At 37.1% G+C, this 17,718-nt stretch overlaps 1 protein-coding gene across 4 annotated transcripts in view; it reads right to left on the minus strand.

Moving 5' to 3' along the window:
• Positions 1 to 1,061: 1,061 nt before the first annotated feature.
• Positions 1,062 to 17,718, minus strand: part of SMARCAD1 (SNF2 related chromatin remodeling ATPase with DExD box 1) — a 37,267-nt gene continuing 20,610 nt past the window's right edge. For 2 of the 4 annotated variants that reach the window (XM_072336172.1, XM_072336173.1), the window contains exons 10-24: positions 14,275 to 14,477; positions 12,611 to 12,701; positions 11,357 to 11,456; positions 9,724 to 9,783; positions 9,439 to 9,514; positions 8,716 to 8,851; positions 7,573 to 7,710; positions 7,187 to 7,282; positions 6,316 to 6,433; positions 5,936 to 6,057; positions 4,611 to 4,799; positions 3,665 to 3,783; positions 2,711 to 2,893; positions 1,905 to 2,014; positions 1,062 to 1,611 (exon numbers count right to left, since the gene is read on the minus strand). In XM_072336172.1, coding sequence (XP_072192273.1) covers positions 1,550 to 1,611; positions 1,905 to 2,014; positions 2,711 to 2,893; positions 3,665 to 3,783; positions 4,611 to 4,799; positions 5,936 to 6,057; positions 6,316 to 6,433; positions 7,187 to 7,282; positions 7,573 to 7,710; positions 8,716 to 8,851; positions 9,439 to 9,514; positions 9,724 to 9,783; positions 11,357 to 11,456; positions 12,611 to 12,701; positions 14,275 to 14,477 — 1,803 coding nt within the window. In that variant the 3' untranslated portion in view covers positions 1,062 to 1,549. The remainder of the gene's footprint in view (positions 1,612 to 1,904; positions 2,015 to 2,710; positions 2,894 to 3,664; positions 3,784 to 4,610; positions 4,800 to 5,935; positions 6,058 to 6,315; positions 6,434 to 7,186; positions 7,283 to 7,572; positions 7,711 to 8,715; positions 8,852 to 9,438; positions 9,515 to 9,723; positions 9,784 to 11,356; positions 11,457 to 12,610; positions 12,702 to 14,274; positions 14,478 to 17,718) is intronic. The other 2 variants (XM_072336174.1, XM_072336175.1) reach the window with 2 other exon arrangements.

Genomic DNA, 17,718 nt, shown 5'->3' on the forward strand with positions numbered 1-17,718 from the left:
GTTCAGGCTGTGATTACCAATCTCCCATACATCTAGAAAGAATCCGGCACAGGGCAACAAATGCAATAAGGGCCTGAAGCAACTCCCATATGAGGAAAGGCTGAGAGATCTGAGACTTTTCAGTCTGAGGAAGGCTAAGAGGGAATCTCATCACTGTTTATAAATATCTGAAATGCAGGAGTCAAGTTGATAGGGACAAATAGGGTGGTAAGCAAATGAAAGACAAAGGGGCAACAGGCAGAAACTGGAACAGGAAGCTCCATACTAACACAATGAAGAACTTCTTTGCTGTCAGTGATGGAACACTGGAACAAGCTGTGCTAAGAGGTTGCGGAGGCTCCTTCTACAGAGATATTCAAGATCTGTCTGCACACCTAGCTATGGAACCTGCTTTAGGAACCTGTTTTAGTGGGGAGGTTAGACTCGATGATCTCTAGTGGTCCTTTCCAATCCCAATCCCTACAGTTCTGTAACTTTGTGACGTAAGTTTTACGACTAAGGCACTTCTCTGTCAGACTTTACACATGGTATCTCCCAGGACTAACCAAAAACATTACAAACTGAGCAGAAAACTCAATTTAGTAGTGTAATACAAAGGTAAGTGCAGCAGTAACAGCAGAGTAGCAAGGTCCTAGGCTGCAGCAAGTGAGGCCTGCTCAAATACAACGATGGTGGGCACAGAAATAAAGGAAAGAAGCTGCTTACCTTCAAGAAGGCCATAGGTGGGCAGGAGTCTCCAGCAAAATACCCTTGCCTCCACTGCCAACACTTGCATGCACCTGAGCTCCCCTGGGTTGGCTCTGCCTTCCCACCAGGTGCTCCATCACTGCTTCAGGCCATAACTTAGCATTTCTGCTACAGACAGGAATTCCCATTTTCATAATGTGCATTCTAACACAACTTTTATTTGAATATAATGAAATAATAGTAAATATTTACTAACATAAAGAGAAGTCAGTTCAAATGGAGAATTTTTGACAGTCTGAAAGCTGCCTCTGATTTGTAGCATGCAAGTTACCAATCCCACCCTCCTTTCCCAATAAGCACAACGTGAGAACAACCTGATAATGTATAGAATTTTATTTGAACAAACTGATACAAAACCAGGACAATACATCAAATGAACCAGAACAAGCAGAAACAGACTTAAGCATTGTCAAATAAGGCACATATAAAAGAAATCTACAAGCATAATCCAGTGAAACAGACAGTTTATTTATATGTCTGGAGGTAGAAATAATTACAAAAATACTGACAAATCTGAAGCAGTAGCAGATTTAATAAAACAATTACTACGTAGGTCCCCATTTTGAAAAACGTCCTGTAAAATAGTATTTCATCAGCATCTGATGTTGGTAGATTTGTACTGTTTCTGTTTTTGAGCTTCGAAAGAATGCTACCAGTGTTAAAAACTATCAATACCATGAGGAATAAAATGAAGAAACTACAAAAAGTTATAAAACTTCATAAATCTCATGGTCATCAGTAACAGAAGAGTCCTTGGGGGTATGGCATTACACTTCTTCCTTAAATTCCACCTATTTACATTTTAGAGACCTAGTGAGGCTTTCAATAACGTGGCTATATCTGCTGGAATGGTCCCTTCTTCTCCTGAAGGATAAAAACATACAATAGTAGAGCAATAAGTATTTTACATACAATGACGAAAGCCTAGAATCCCGTAACTGTACACAATCCTCCACTTGCAAGCATTTGGTCTGTGTGTTAGAGTCAAGGGGCACTTCATGTCGAACTCAAAAGTCAACTGACATGACATATTTTTCCAGTTCAAAGTGGAACAAAATTGTCTCATCTTCAATCTGAGTGCAGTTTTTTTGGAATAATATATTGCAGTGATCTCCTTAAGTCACATAAGGGGAAATCATTACTAGCAAGAGACTTACCCAAATCCGCTGCAGTCATATCTTGTTCTAACTTCAATTTTTGCTGGTTCATTTTGAGCATGGATTCTTCAATAGTTCCTTTACTGATCAACTTTATGACTTTTACTTCTCTGAAAAGCACAAAGGAGGATGAATACATCTTTACAGTTTCTCTGGATTAGTGTAAAAGGAAAGGATTTAAGCCTTTGCTTGAGTAAAGTAATTTGCAGTAGTTTACAACAAGGAAGAAAAATAATAGAGGCAATACCAAAGCAGACAGTTTTCCTCTTTGGACCAGTTATGCTCCATACTGACAGAAAACTTGTTTTCTCCTATACTCAGCCAGCACAAGGGTCAGTACAGTCTCAAAAAACTTATGTTAACAGAAACAACTGAACATTCCTCAAATTCCATACTACAGGCAAAATACCATTTACTAAGAGCATTCTATTGCTCACAACTCATTCCTTTTATTCCTTACTGAAAACTATAAGGCAGAAGACTGATTTATTCTTCACAACAGTGTGGCATTTTAAAGTTCAGAAGTCTTTGGAAGAAAACAAACAGCTTTTTCAACCAGTTCCAATGACTTCAGACCAGTCCTTAAGTAAGTATCTGGTGCTAAGAACAGATATGAACTGAGGAAAAATGAAGAGTAGAATGTAGTTAAGGTTAGTTCCACCTACAACATGTAATTGTAAGACAAGTGCAACCATCTAGCTGCCAAGCAATTCAGAGATGGCTTAGAGAAATCTGATTAAAATAGAATCTTTAAATCAAACTGTTTGCCTCCAAGAAAAACAAGCATCATAATTAAGAAGACTTACCTTGTCTGACCTACTCTATGGCATCGATCTTCTGCTTGCTTATCGTTGTATGGATTGCAATCAATGTCATGAAGAATAACAACATTTGCTGAGGTCAGATTGATCCCCAAGCCACCAGCTTTGGTTGACAGAAGGAACACAAATATACCCATATCTGTATTGAACTCATCTATTAGATGTATCCTACAGAACACAGGAATACATACATCAGGTTTTAGAAAACAACATTCTTGCTTCAGAGTTGAACATAGAAGTTAAGATTACGATGTGAAGAAGAGGCCAGTGGTGTTGCAAAGCAACTCAAAAGTATAGATGTTAGGCATAAAGGAAAAGGTGTAACAATGCTAGGGGGTAACCAGAACATATTTTGAGAGTGACAAGACAGAGAATGGAATGAAGTGATGTTTGGAAAAAGATCTTGGGTTATCATCACTGAATGCAAACTGTTGAAGGAGGATGAGGAGGACTGAGGTATGGCAAAACAGGTGACACGAGAGTGAAGAATTTAGGTTCATGACTGCCTTGTACTAATTGCATATGAAAGTTAAGAAGAGTAGAGATTTCAGCTGTGAGTGTGAAGTAACATCATACCAATAACTTGATAATTCAAAGGAAAGCATCTGAAAAAAGAATTCATGAAACGGGAAATGCCTACACATGAGGTTTTGTTAAGTCGTGCTGACATAAAAGCAAATCAAAACATCATTTATAGCAAAGGTGAAAGTTTTCCCGTTTGATGTGCTAAGATGATAATCTGATCATCTAAACTCACTTTTCAGACTCATCCTTATTAAGACAATCTGAAATTCAACATTAAACTCCTACTAGAGTCAATTCCCAGCAACTACAGAATTCTATATATTAGAAAACAAGGGTTATTAAGTCAGACCCTCTGTGCAAGCGGCACTTCCATTTCTTCAACTGACTTCAGAAAACAAACAGAAATTCACACACCTGTCAGAAATCTGTGTTTTTCCATCCAACCTAATATATCTGTGCTGCCAATGCTTTAGGAAAACTTCCAAGATATCCAGTACCATTGTAAACTGGCTAAACAACACAACTCTGTCACCCTGGAAATGACAAAGCAAAATACCACTTCAGTTAAAGATGATAAACTACACAAATGTTATACTACACAAATACAATACACAAATATTATTTGCATTTAAAAACTGATTTTACTTTGAGTCCCTGATTTCTAAACTAAAAGACTAAGCTGAAATTACTACGATGCAGACTGACTTTTAGTAAAACATGTCCAGTATTCCTGTTGTGTAATCCACCTTTAGTTAGAGACAGAAGTTTTTGAGTTATTTTGTACTTAGGTCAATTAAGCAACCTAGAAATCACAAATCAAATGCAAGAATGACAGATCTATAAAAATATTTTTGCTAAAAACTGTTAAATGAGCTTTTTTCCCCATACCATAGCTCCCTCTTAAATTATTTGGCTACATGCTTATTTGCAAAATAAGCCAGCTTGAGTTCATACCTCAAAACAGTGACATCTTATGTTTATGCTAAAACAATCATGTATTAAGCCAAATTAATAGTCTTAATGGCCAAAAGAAAGTCAGATGATTCAACACTTATCAGCTGTGAAAGTGATACTGTGCCTTCCTACTAATTGTCATGTTAACTTGGGATACAGCACTCAACACTTGGAAAAATGAGGAAGCTTACTTTCATTGTATAATCTTCTTCTCTATAGATCGACATACAAAAATAGGACTACATGTTAAAAGCAGTGCACTGCACACACATTAAATCACACTGTCATACTCCACACAAAAGCAACTGAGTAGCACATACAGCTGCTGGTGACCAGACGGTGAGGTTTTTTTCTGCCAGCCATTAGACAGACAGTAAAGGACACTTCAACCATTTGTAGTACCAACCTTCTCTTTAAGGTCAGATAGAAGGCGTTCCAATACTCTAAACTTTCCCGAATCCAAAATCTGATCCATGTCTAACTTGAAGTCACTGACATGAGAATATTGCTTACAAAGCAAATGCAGTTCAAAATCTGTCATTACTGACATATCTTCAAAGATAAGGTCAGGATTAGCATCACAATGTGTGGGTTCCTATTAGCAAAAATGAAGGAAAATAATACAGTATGCAATCTTGATACATGGACAAGAAAAAAACAAACAAACACACAATTACATCCACAAATTCTGCAAGAACAAAAAGTAGCACAACTAGACACTGACAAATGCCAGAGCATGGCTCATGCAAGCAACAAAAGATGAAATCTGTAACCCCAGGTTTATAAAAGAAGATTGTCACTTTAAAATTTAGCTCTTACAGGAGTTTGTGCTACCAAAAACTAAGTATATGCTCAACCTCCACAGCCATTACCTAGTTCCCATCAAGCCCTACGATCTTTTGCCCCTGTATCAGACCTCTTCCCCTGAAGACACATCCCCTAAAAGGGAGATCCAATCCTTGGTTAGATGGTAGAAGACATGGGAAGCCCAGCCCAAGATGTAGGGCGGGTAGAGGGATGTCATGCCTGGAAGAAAGAGGAAAAGAAAAGCCACATCTGGAGAGTACGATGGCATGAGAAGGAATAAAAAAGGGACAAAAATCCTTCATAAAAATGGATGACATCTTCCCTTCCCCCCAATCCTGACAAGCTTTATCAGGCAAAGCTACAGATATTCAAAGCCAGCTGAAGATTTCTCGGAGTAGACCCTCCTGCGTGTCCCAAGATCTCTTTTTTTTGCACTCTGAGATAGATGCAACAATTTTTCTCCAACTCCACAGGCACTAACCCCAGACATGGATAAGAAAAAACCCTCAATACTTCAATATATCAATGCCCTATTTTTACGTCTATATAGCCTACATTCCTTGCTGCTCAGCAAATACTAATAAACTCAGATGTCCTCCTCCTGAGACATTTTCTTAAGTATTATAGTTTTAAGCTTTGGTGTGGAGGGATGACGTGTTAAAGGGTGGGGGTCATAGAAAAGATGATGACTGCAATCCCAGAACTATTCTCTCCATTTAATGTTTGTTCTAGAAGTCAGAGTGTTAAAACACATGCAGAATTCGTCTGGTACACTGGACAGATGCAGAAAAACAAAAAGCAGCAACAGTGAATTAAGATTTACAAACACACACTTTTGGTCCAAGGACTGACAATGAAAATAAATTCAAGTTGCATTCAAAATTCTGAGGAATTAGGGATTGCTGCTGAATCTTATCACCTTACCTTGAGCATAAGTTTTGACATTGTCTTGAGTTTGTCAGCTGTGTAATACTGACGATGTAAGAGAGGGTGATTAGCCATTTTTCTAAGTTGCATCATTGCATTTCCCATATCAGAGTTTTTCTCTGCCAACAAAAAAGTAAGATATATTCAGAAGCAGCACAGATCTGGATGTATCTTTATCTCTCAGGAGAACATTAGTTTTAAGGAATATTCCTTATATTCAATATTTCATCTATTTAAAAATAAATCAAAGAAGGGATATAGTCACTTTATGAGTACTAGACACCTTTACAAAGCAAAAACTTTGTAATCCCACTCAACAGAAATCTAAGCTTAGGAAAAAAAAAAATCCAGAAAAAGGAAACAAAACTGTCATATACCGTTACCCTTCATAGTTTTCTTCAGCTTGTTTAAGAGATCACAGTATAGTTGCTCTTGCTTCTCAGACATGGCACATAGTTCAATGTGATCTTTTTTGGGAGGTAGTTGTTTAAGGACCTAAGAAAATAAAAGCGTACCAGGTGAAAACCATACTGCAGCAAACAATAGTTCTTTTAGCTTACTCTTAAGCTATTCTACTCATTTTCTTCATGCCAGCTTCTTCCATTGGCTGCAACTTTGCTAATTGAAACTGAGTCAGTAGTTAGACTTACAAGTTCAGAACTTGTCTTGCATTATGTATTATGTACCTAGATTTCAGCAAAGCCTTCGACACTGTCTCCCACAGTACTCTCCCAGAGAAGCTAGCAGGCTATGGCTCAGACAGATACACTCTTTGCTGGGTAAAGGACTGGCTGGATGGCTGAGCCCAGAGAGTGGTGGTGAGTGGAGTTAAATCCAGCTGGTGACCAGTGATGCGTAGTGATCTCCAGGGGTCCATATTGGGGCCTGTCCTCTTCAGTATCTTTACTGACTACCGGGATGAGAGGATTGAGCACACCCTCAGTAAGTATGCAAATGACACCAACTTGGGAGGAAGTGCTGAACCACCTGGGGGTAGGAAGATCTTTTAGTGATCTTTCCTAACTAAAATTCCTAGCTGCAGTAAACAAATAGTGAGCATTGAAATCCAAAACTACCACAGCATGTCACACTCTTGCAAACATCTTCAAGATGATGAGTAGCTCAAGTTTCTTCAGTCTTATCATGTGAAAATAGCACTGATGAAACATGGCTTTAAATTCCATGAGTCTCAAAGATTATGAGGTTGTCAGATACCAAGGAATCAATATTTTAAAAATAAATCATTACCTCATCTTTTACTCTTCTCAAGATGAATGGTTTTATTATCTGCTTCGCATGTGCAATCCTTTCCTTTTCATATGCACTTTGTTCTTCAGCAGTCTTCTATGGAAAATATTGCAAGAATTCAATTGCAGAGTGAAGTTTTCAACAATAACACCACTATTGTAAGACTTCTTACAAATGGAGAACTCAACCCGAAGAGACGGATCTAACAGGACAGTTAGCATTCTGAGATATCCTATTATGATATATGCTCACTTGAAATAGTTTATTTTACTGTTTCATTTTCTAGATTTTCACTACCTGTTTCTACAAGGTACCAAGAAGCAAGTGGTAACAGCAGTGATATTAGTAAACAAGTTAGTTTCATGAAAAGAATATACAACACTTACTGCTTTTGAAGAGAACATTCTTCGGATTTCACTTGTGCTGCTACTGAACATATGTGGCATAACAAAATTCAAGAGAGACATCAATTCCAACAGGTTATTCTGAACTGGAGTTCCTGTTAGCAGTAAGCGATGCTTTGCCTATTTGTCCAGTGAAAAGAAACAAACAGTAGTGAGAAACAATAGTTGAATGTGTTAAAAACTAATACTGGAAAGAGCAACATCGCTCATTGAGAACTGAGGTGAACCTGATCTATCTATCTATCTGATATATCTATACTACAACTATTTGAATTTTAAATATACTTAAGTTTCATGAAATAATTGTTCGGGGGAACTCAAAAAAATGTTTCTGGGTCTGTGCAAAGCTGGCCTTAGATCAGTGTAAGACTACTCAAGAAGCCTAGTCTGTATGTAAGACAGTCCTCCCTGTCTGTACTGTGTTTTGAGTTGGTTGTTATTTTTTCCCCTAATTAAAATTAATGTGATAATTAGTGCCCATATATTTTGTTTTTTCTAAGGTGAACAAGTACTTTACACACAAGTTTTCAACTGCAAGTACAAGCCGCAATTTATCAACTTAATGATCAACTTCCTAAAAATGCTTTTAGTGAAAATATTGAAAAACAAGCTGTAATAATTTAAGTGATCATAAGTATGTTACTACTTCTTATTCGGTCATTATTATTACTCCTTATTCCAAATTTATCTTTAAAAACACCATTGAATCAGGCTCCGAACTTCAAGAAAAAGCTATTTCAAAGTTAGCCTTTTTAGTACAGTCCTATCAGAATACATCCTTAAATACTACAGTATTCCAGCACAAGTTATTTTCATTTTCAGAAAAGCAATTTCACCATCTTTACTGTGAGTAAAGACTGGAAAACTGTTTAGTACTGAAACTGAACCACTGTCATAATTGTAACGATGCTGTAAGTAACCAACTACATCTCACAGGAACCTCATCCCCTGAAAGAAATCACAATGCAGAATGAACTCCTGAAACCACACAACTTATGCCCACCCGCACACTGTAGTTTCTGAAACATCATGTGTATGTAAGTTCCTTCCTTCCATAAGGATAACAGGAAAAAACACCAGGGAGTCACTCCCCCACCCCATCCTCTCAACAACCAGGTCTCTTACATTAATTCTCATAAGCTGCTGGTAGCGTACAGAGCTCATGTTCTTGAGCATATGACCTTCATCAAAAATTGCATAGTTAAGCTTCACCTTGCGAAACAGACTTCGATCATCCGAGCTGCTAATTGCACAGTTATAGCTGTCAGAGGAATAAAATCACAAAAGTAATGTAAAACACAAACTTAACACAAACATACTGCTACCACAACTAAATTATATTATGTATAATACTAAGTGCTACGGAAAAGAACAGTAGGGGCCTTAAGTAAAACTGTCTAGAAATCATCGATCATAGCAAAGTTTACTATTGTCAAATAATTATAGTTTACTTGATAAGCCAGTGCTCTTCATGCCACTTCCCAAAAATCCACACAAATGTATTACAATGTACGCATAGTATCTGCTACAGCATTAATAAAAGCCTTTTTATCATTACTTGGAGAAGATGAAATTACTTTTCCATGTCATCACGTTCTAAATATTGCTTGTTAGTTATACGTTCTATGTATTTCATCGGCAAAGCACACTTTACACCTCCCTCATTAAGTGATATTGCAAAGAACAATCTCCATAGGCTTTAACTCTTGCCAAACAAGCCAGAGAAAGAACGAAGAAAGCTTCATGCCCTTTAGTGAAATGCAACTGGCAGAGATCAAATTTTCTTATATCACTAGAGGTCAGTAGACAGTAACTATATTCCTTTTGCTTTTTTATTACCGTACTTACGTAGTTACAATGACATTGAAATCTACAGCTCTGTTACTAATGTCAACCCGGAGATGTTTCCTATCTTCCTGGGATCCTACGGAAGGAAAAACATGAGTACAACTACATATGCATTTAAAATCTAAATACATACTAAAATCAAGATTATATACACATATATAATCTTGTTTTCCTGCATACAAACGATTATCTAAAAACAATGCTTCTATGAGCAATTAATGTTTTCTGAGGCTGAACATGCAACCAAATGTATGACTGGATTAATTTCTAAATGACATTGCTCACCGTAGTAAAAAAGGACATTCAGTTCAGGACACCACAGATTAACTTCTCTTATCCAGTTATCTATAAAATATCAATTAAAAAACCCAAGTTATTTCTTCTTATGCCTTGCATAATTCCAAAACCACCTCAGCATTAAAACAAAAGTCTGACTTTACAGCAAATACCTTAAAATTCTCCCAAATGCTAAGAATTATCTTTCCAAACGCTGAAAAGTGTGTTAACATTTAGGGAAGAGAAGCAATCATCAGACTGCAAAGCCTCCTCCTTTGAAAGGCTTCAGAAGACTTCTTCAGCAGTTCAAAAACAACAGATTAACATAAGCAAACCTTTTCCATATGACTCTTGCCATCGCTTAAGTAGCTCAAACTTTAAACTCCTATTAAAATCAGAAATTTTACCAGGTCTAAAACAACATAAGTGTCTACCAAACTGCTTAACTGCTCAGTCTGATTTCTTCCCCAGAAGAATTAATTCCTCAAAAAGCAATCACTTCATTTATCAACTATTTTCATTTAGAAACATTTCATCAGGAGACACAGTGCCTCTAGGAATTGGCAAAATATCAGAACTCGATCCACTTCCAGGTGTGCAGCCATCAAAGCAGCCACCAGAAATGTCACCAGGCCAAAGACAAACATCTCTGTACATGGTGCATGAGTGTTATTCTCAAACCATCACATACAACTGCAGAAGGGTAACTGCCATTTGTCTTATTCCTGGGTTGGACCCAGCCTGGGGATGACCGGTTCCTCCAACAGAGAAGTCTGAGAAGTTGTTGGCAGACTGTGCTTTTCAGAGCATTGAATAACAAAAGTTGCTGCTACAATTTATGAGCCTCTAAATATCACTTCATAAAAGCACCCACATTCACACCTCAGGTTTTAAATTATATGCATTTTTATGAGTTACTTTAAAAACTTATGGTTTGTAGTAAGTTTTAAAAGGACATTGATAATGGCATTTTCAAACAGGTCTTGAGCAACTGAAACCTTTTTTGATGCGTTAGAAGAAATGTAAGATATGTATTGGCTTCAAAAATTAAGAGCAGTATTTTCTTCCTAATTAAAATTGCTACTTTCTTTTTCAAAGTCTTTCAATAAATCCAATTTAACTGCAGGGAACTAGAGTATCCTAAAATTCATCACCTTTGCTGAGGTGTTTCATTCTACTATATTCTTTGCACTTTTAATTGATCTATCTCATTAAACAATCAAAACACAATATTAAAACACACTATTAGCCTCATCGTTCTAGGATTTTGATCTGCTTTAAAAGACTGTATAAACCAAAGAGGAAAAAGGCACTGAATGCTTTGAATGCAATAAAAGTTAACTATAAGCACAGCCTGAAGATATGGAATTTCAGCCAATGCTCATTAAATAAAAGACTTGGCTAAAAAAGTTCAAACTGTAACAAGCAGCTTTATTTTTTGTGAATCACGTGCAATATATTAAATTAATCCATGTAAGGTCTAATTAATTTATAACAAGTATACTTCCACTATGGTTTGCATTCCATTTCAAATTCCTTAGGGAATTTTCTTTCTTTAAATTGTTATCCTAATTTTAATAGCCCATCCACAATTTCTCTCCTTTTCCTTTAAAGTCAAGTAACTTCCAGACTTGCAACTTACCTAATGTTGAAGCTGGCACAACTATCAAATGTGGACCTCTATCACCTTCTTGGTAAATATGGGCCAGAAATGCAATAGCTTGAATTGTTTTTCCTAAGCCCTACAAGAATACAAATCCATTTAAACAAAATTTAGTCTCCAGAATGTAACAGTTTCCATACTCCTAACACCAATACAACCCGATCAGTGATAACTAAAACCTACAAATCTGCACTGACAAATCATTCTGTCGAACAGCATTGCTTTCAGAAAACAATTCCTTCTCAAACAGTCAAGTTAATAGTCTTTTCAGCTCAATATTTGAGCATTAGCGATTCACCTACTTCATTTATGAAGTTTTTCATTTTAGTACAGCTAATCCCTCAAGGCTTCAAGAAACAGAGGTTCAGACAACAGCTCAATTGGAAACTAATCATTTCTTTCAGTAAGAACCAATTATGCAACTGACTCCAGCTACTTCTGAAGTAGGATTTAATATGGAAATCTGATTTGTTCGCAATAAGCTTACATTTCTGCCAACGCTCACTCACCTGTCTTTTATACCATTAATTTTAATCTTAGCTACCAGAAAACTTTCTTGAGCTCATGCTTACTGCCATGAAAATTATGGGAGAAACTCTGCCTAAGTCTTAGTGAAGCAAACCAATCTGCTCATTCACTGTAAGTCATAAGATGAAAGGCAACTAACACTGAAAACTTCAAATCTATAAACTGTCCTGGTTTTAATCCTGATAGAAAACAGGAATGAGGGGTACATTGACAATACATGGCTAAAATTCTGGAGATGCAGGAAGTGCTTGTACTGCTTTTTTTGTATTGTTACCTACCAATTTGGAAACTGACTGAGAAAGGTAGAAGTAATGGGCTCACTACAGCTCATTGTGGGACAAGAAGAGTTAATTTTCTATTTAACTGCACAGAGCTATGAAAATGAATGGGTCAAGAATTATCTGTTGTGTTACAAATTGGTTTAATTACATCAGAGGACCATGTGGCTTGTAATTATCAGTATCTACAAATCTCAAGTAACCTTTAACTTTCAAATTGAGAAAAAGAGCTTAGAAGCTACTGCTATTGAAAAAGATATGAAAAAACGTTTGAAGAACTTGTTTGTGATTTGAATTGTACTAGCTAAAACAAATGTTTGGTTTTGGTTTGTCGTGTTTTTTCTTTAAGAAGTCCAAATCAAATAAATTATAACTAAGATATCTCCAACACTTTCCACCAATATCAAATAATTAGTTTCATACTTACCATTTCATCGGCCAAAATACCATTCAATCCATGTTTATGAAGAAGTGCTAACCAGTTTAAACCAATCTTCTGGTACGGCTTGAGTTCCAAACTTGAAGGAAAAAAAGAAAAGATAAAAAAAAGAAAATAGAAGAATATCAGGTTTACCATGTTTCTGCCTTTCGTTTGTTTATCTATGAAACACAATTTTAAACTTATGTTTATCACAGTACAGCATGTTTAACATTGCTTGTATTTTAATCTACTCAAAATCTCCTGGCATAGTGAAAACATACCTCCAATTCCATGTAATCAGTCAAGCCAAATATCAGAAACCACTTCTGAACTAAGTAATGTGCTGGAATTCTTATACACGTTAAACAACCAAATGAATCAATAAATGTCTTACTTTTGAATCAGTGATTGGTAACTAGTTAAAAGCAGTTACACAGTATTTTCTTAAATATACCAAGAATTAAACATTATTGACAATACTGACACCAAACAAAAAACCCCACACATAATCCACAAAGCATTCTTGACCAATTCCCCTTCTTATTCTGTTTTGACAGAAAATTATTTTGCTATATACCACTCATCCTTGTAAGTTTCATTCAGGTACTACGCTGGCCATTTCTGTTTCACCTTTATACCTCTTAACCATTATGATACCATGCCTTGTCCCACTCTCCTCCCTGCTCCACACTGCCATCCCTCCTCAACTTCGTCCTCACTTTGAATATTCTCTTGGAGTTTATTACCAATTCATGTGTCCAAAACAAATCATCCCCTTCAGCAAATGCCTCAAGCACCCATGCATGGAAAAATACAGATCATGTCCTGAACAGACAACTAGCCTGTGAGAGAGGGCTGACTTTATTGGGAACACAAGTAAACTGCCTTCAGCTTCTCCATATAGTTAGAAGAAATTTGCTCATAAGAAACTGCACTGCAGCTGCAACCAGCTATCCTTGCTTTCTGTGAATGACCTAGCTTAACCCAATCCATGATATTTTATCATCTCTCACTGTTACATACATGGCTGCAGTACCCAGTAATGAGGACTTGTGGGAGACTTTCCTGGCTGGCTGCCCCCAGAAATGTGAACACCTCTCTACTAAACCAATGAATACTAACTTGCCACTGTGTACTTTCTTCAGGATCAGTAAACCTTACGCAGAAGCACTGGAGCTTTTGCATGGCACTCTCCTGCTAGATACAGAGTTGGAAATCATTTTGCACATCTGCCTCCTGACCAAGGTCCTCAGTGATTAAACATGTGAAGGTTACCAGCTACAGATGAATTGTCATTTGGCATCCTTGATAATTAAGGTTCCCCTTTAGATAAATGGTTTTGGTTTTTCTTTTCAAAAAGAAAAACAGAACAACTTGTGATCCCATCACTCAAAATTCTACATTCATTAAAAAAAAAAAAGAGCTGTTTTATCTTTGGACCATTCTGTTATGATCACCGTTCTCCTCACCAGCTTCCCTGATGGACTTGAAAATATTTATTGCGTTCCCTTAAGCAATATGCACATGCACCACTGAGTAGATCTCCAAGAGCTGCAGTGTGCCAAAGACCTACAGTTGCACCTTCACAGGGAACAATTCTGAAAATCCTGGAATTCAAACACAGCTTATTATCCAAAACTCTCTCAAATGTAATATATACATATGTATACCTCTGGTTCAGAATGGAGGGTTGCTCTATGTTCCATTTGCAACCTCCTTCTTCAGTAATTTTGGTTACTTGTTTTGTCAGTTTATTTGAAATATCTTCACATTTATTCATGAGCTTGAGAACCACATCTCTCTCCTTCAGCAGGGTCTTGCAGTTCCACACGATGTCTTCTGACAAGCCAGGAGTCTTAGTTATCTTTGAAAACTACAAAAAAAAAAACCACAACATTTTAGCAAATAGTATGAATATTGTCTGTTAAAGGGAAGCAGCAGATCAAATGCTGGTTTGTGACACTCAGCACTGTACCCATCATCCTGTTCACAAAGCTTTAAAACGCTGTACTGCCAGATGCTTTCAGCAAGTTTCTCCCTAATTTTACTTAAAATTGCAAGAGCAAAAGCATCTTGCTTTGTGTAGCTACTGCAAGTCCCTGTCCACCCACAGCATACCAATGATTAATACAGAACGGCTCTAGCTATCATTGGATGTGCCACTCTTTTTCTAAATCTGACAATCTCCACATAGACACCCGGTAAGAATTCAGAATAAGATGTTAAATTGAGCACAAGATTAAAACACATTCTCCTATAGTTCCTGTCTTAAATAAAAAAGATCACAGAATACAACAATTACACATTAAGTAGCAGATCAATACCTCACAGTAAAAAAGCAAAATAGGTTAAATTGGACTGTACATGGTTTGACTCCAAAAATCTCCAGTGATAGTGATGCCCTCTACTGACAGCTCTCAGTCACAGTTTCCATGTTTTTTGTTTGTTTCAGGTTTTGCTTATTTGAAACATAAAAGTTTACCAATAGTTATAGGTTAAACCAGGCTAAGGCACACATGTCAACACTGGCAAAAAGAGTAGACACCCTTGAATAAAGAGTTACAAAGAACACGATTTTCAATAGGCGATTAAGAAATTTCAACATTTGTTTTGGTGTCTAAAGCTTTAGTTGGCATAAACATAAGTCCTGTAATCTATAAATAAATGTGTGGAGAAAGAAGCCATCTGTTATTAAGAAAAAAAAAAGCTGAATTACTTTGTGTCAGCATATTAACATTCATCTCCAAGTTACAACAAGAAACACTCACAGCCACAGAGTTGTGCTGTCATTCAGAACTCAAATAGATCTGTGGTTGGCCTCTGCATTACCAGAGGCTCTCACTCCTACAACTCCATGCATTTTACAAATGAGGTCCAAAACTCTGAGACTGTCACAGACAAAATCTTCCACATCAGGCTTGAGGAAACATCCTGTAGGAGAGTCAAGTCAAAGCCCGAGTAACGCAGCCTCCTCAAGTTTACTTTAGTACGCTTAAAGGTGATTCAGGATTTCACTTTACTGCTTAGCAGTAAGACAGCCCCATCCTTGACAAACAAAACCCAACTCCACCTTCAGTACCGTCTGTTTCTAACCTGATGCATTTGCTACTTGTACTCAGTTTCTTCTTGTGGAAGACTTCTGGATTTATTTATGTATGTATATATTTTTGCTAGCCTAAGTTTTGTAAGAGTTTACAAATGTTGGAGCTCCCATCCCTTAGTGGGTCTCAGCTCATACAGTACTGTAGTTTACAGAATGCAATAGACAAAACTGACTTTTTGGGCAAAGTAAGAACTGAAACAGAGAAACAAATTAAATATGCACTGTCTAAACTTCTACGTTAAGTTTTGTGACATCAGTTTAACCACCATAAACAACACCTGAAAATTCATAAGGAGTTGGTATTTCTTTCGGGTTGTTTTCTTTTGAAAGATACAAGCATCATTTAATTCACATGAGGTCTTCAATTTCAAAAGAGATGGTTTGCTTTGTGATTGAACAATACTACTGTCATTGAGAGTAATGAGAGATAACAAAAAATGAATCATAGAGTTGTTTGGGTTGGAAAGGATCTTTAAGATCATCTAGCACCAACCCACATGCTATAGGTTGAGACACATCCCATAGACCAGGTCGCTGAAAACCCCACCCAGCCTGGCCTTGAACATCTCCAAGGAGGGGGCATCCACAAATGCAGTGGGCAACCTGTTCCAGTGTCTCAAGCACTCAAATACACAACAGGGCAAGAAACATCAAGTGTCCAGGAGCCCAAAAAGGTCAGCTCAGCTTCTTCCAGAATTTTTAGCCAGCACTGGGTATAACCTTTGTCCCCCTCACTCCATCACTCGACAGCTTACAGGTATTTTGGTTACATGACTGCAGTTCAGAACTTATTTTCTGAGGAAACAGCAGAGCTGTTTGGAGAAGTTTGAAGAAGAGGACAAAATAATTCATCACCAGCAAGTTTTTTTCAGAGTAACAGAAAGGAAGAAAGGCACTGGGTGCCCAGAAGTGCCACCATTAAAAGAAAAAAAAGAAAGCAAACCACACAGCACTGTTCCTCCCTCCTTTACTTGCAGTTCCCACAAGCCCTCTTTCTGCTGACAACCATTCAGCTCATCTATCCCATCATCCATCTGCTCGTATTGCATTGTACCTCCAGTTCTCATCCCAGGATATTCACAACTACCAGCTCCTCAACATCACTAATTTCAGCTTCATAGACTCTCTTTAAATGTAAACCCATGTTCTGTCTCGGTTCTACTTCTTGTGATCTTTTGTGAAGACAAGTACCAGAAGACTCAAACACATGCTTTTTATGAGCATGCACCTGAACGTATGATGCTACTACCTACTCTCTTTTAAGTACACACTGTATTCAGAGGGAGGTCACAAGTACTTGTCCAGAGAGCAACTGATTCTACAGATGAAGAAGCAGAAAGCTAAACCCCAAGGAAAAACTCAAGCAGTGTCACCAAATTGAGGTAAACATGTGCTTTCAAAATCTACTCAAAAACACAGTTAAACAATTCCAAGAATTTTCGGTGATTTTATAACTTTGAAATCCATCTGAAAACTTTAAAACCGTCCGAATAAAAAACAGTCTTATTGCAACCTGAAAGTTTTATCTTATTGCAACCAGAAAGTTTTGTCTAGAAAGAAAATGGTATTTAAGTTTTCCTGGAATAAGCCATTTCATTGATGGAGAGGTAGGCTCTCCTATTAACTCCATTAATCTTCACCTCAGGCTGAGACCTTCCTCAGTTCCTGAAGAGCAGTAACACCATCTAATGCTTTACAAAGTTGTTACAAAAGTAAAAGTTTCTGGTACTCTCATCCTAAAGGTTAAAAAATAAAACAACCAACAAACCAAACCTTGAAAATAAGCCAGTCTCTTTAAATGCTAGGACAACCAACTCGCTACATTATTCTACCACTCCATTAATATGTAGAAGCAACAAATAAATAAATAAATAAAAGTGCTGGGCTACTGTGTTACTGGATCATTTAAAAAAAAAACCTAAGTAACACTGATATTAAACATCTGCTAAAATTCGCTGCATATCACTTCTACTCCAGGCAAGTATTCACAATGCTACATAAACATGTAGCT

The sequence above is a fragment of the Excalfactoria chinensis genome, chromosome 4 (genome assembly GCF_039878825.1).
Source record: "Excalfactoria chinensis isolate bCotChi1 chromosome 4, bCotChi1.hap2, whole genome shotgun sequence".
NCBI lineage: Eukaryota > Metazoa > Chordata > Aves > Galliformes > Phasianidae > Excalfactoria > Excalfactoria chinensis.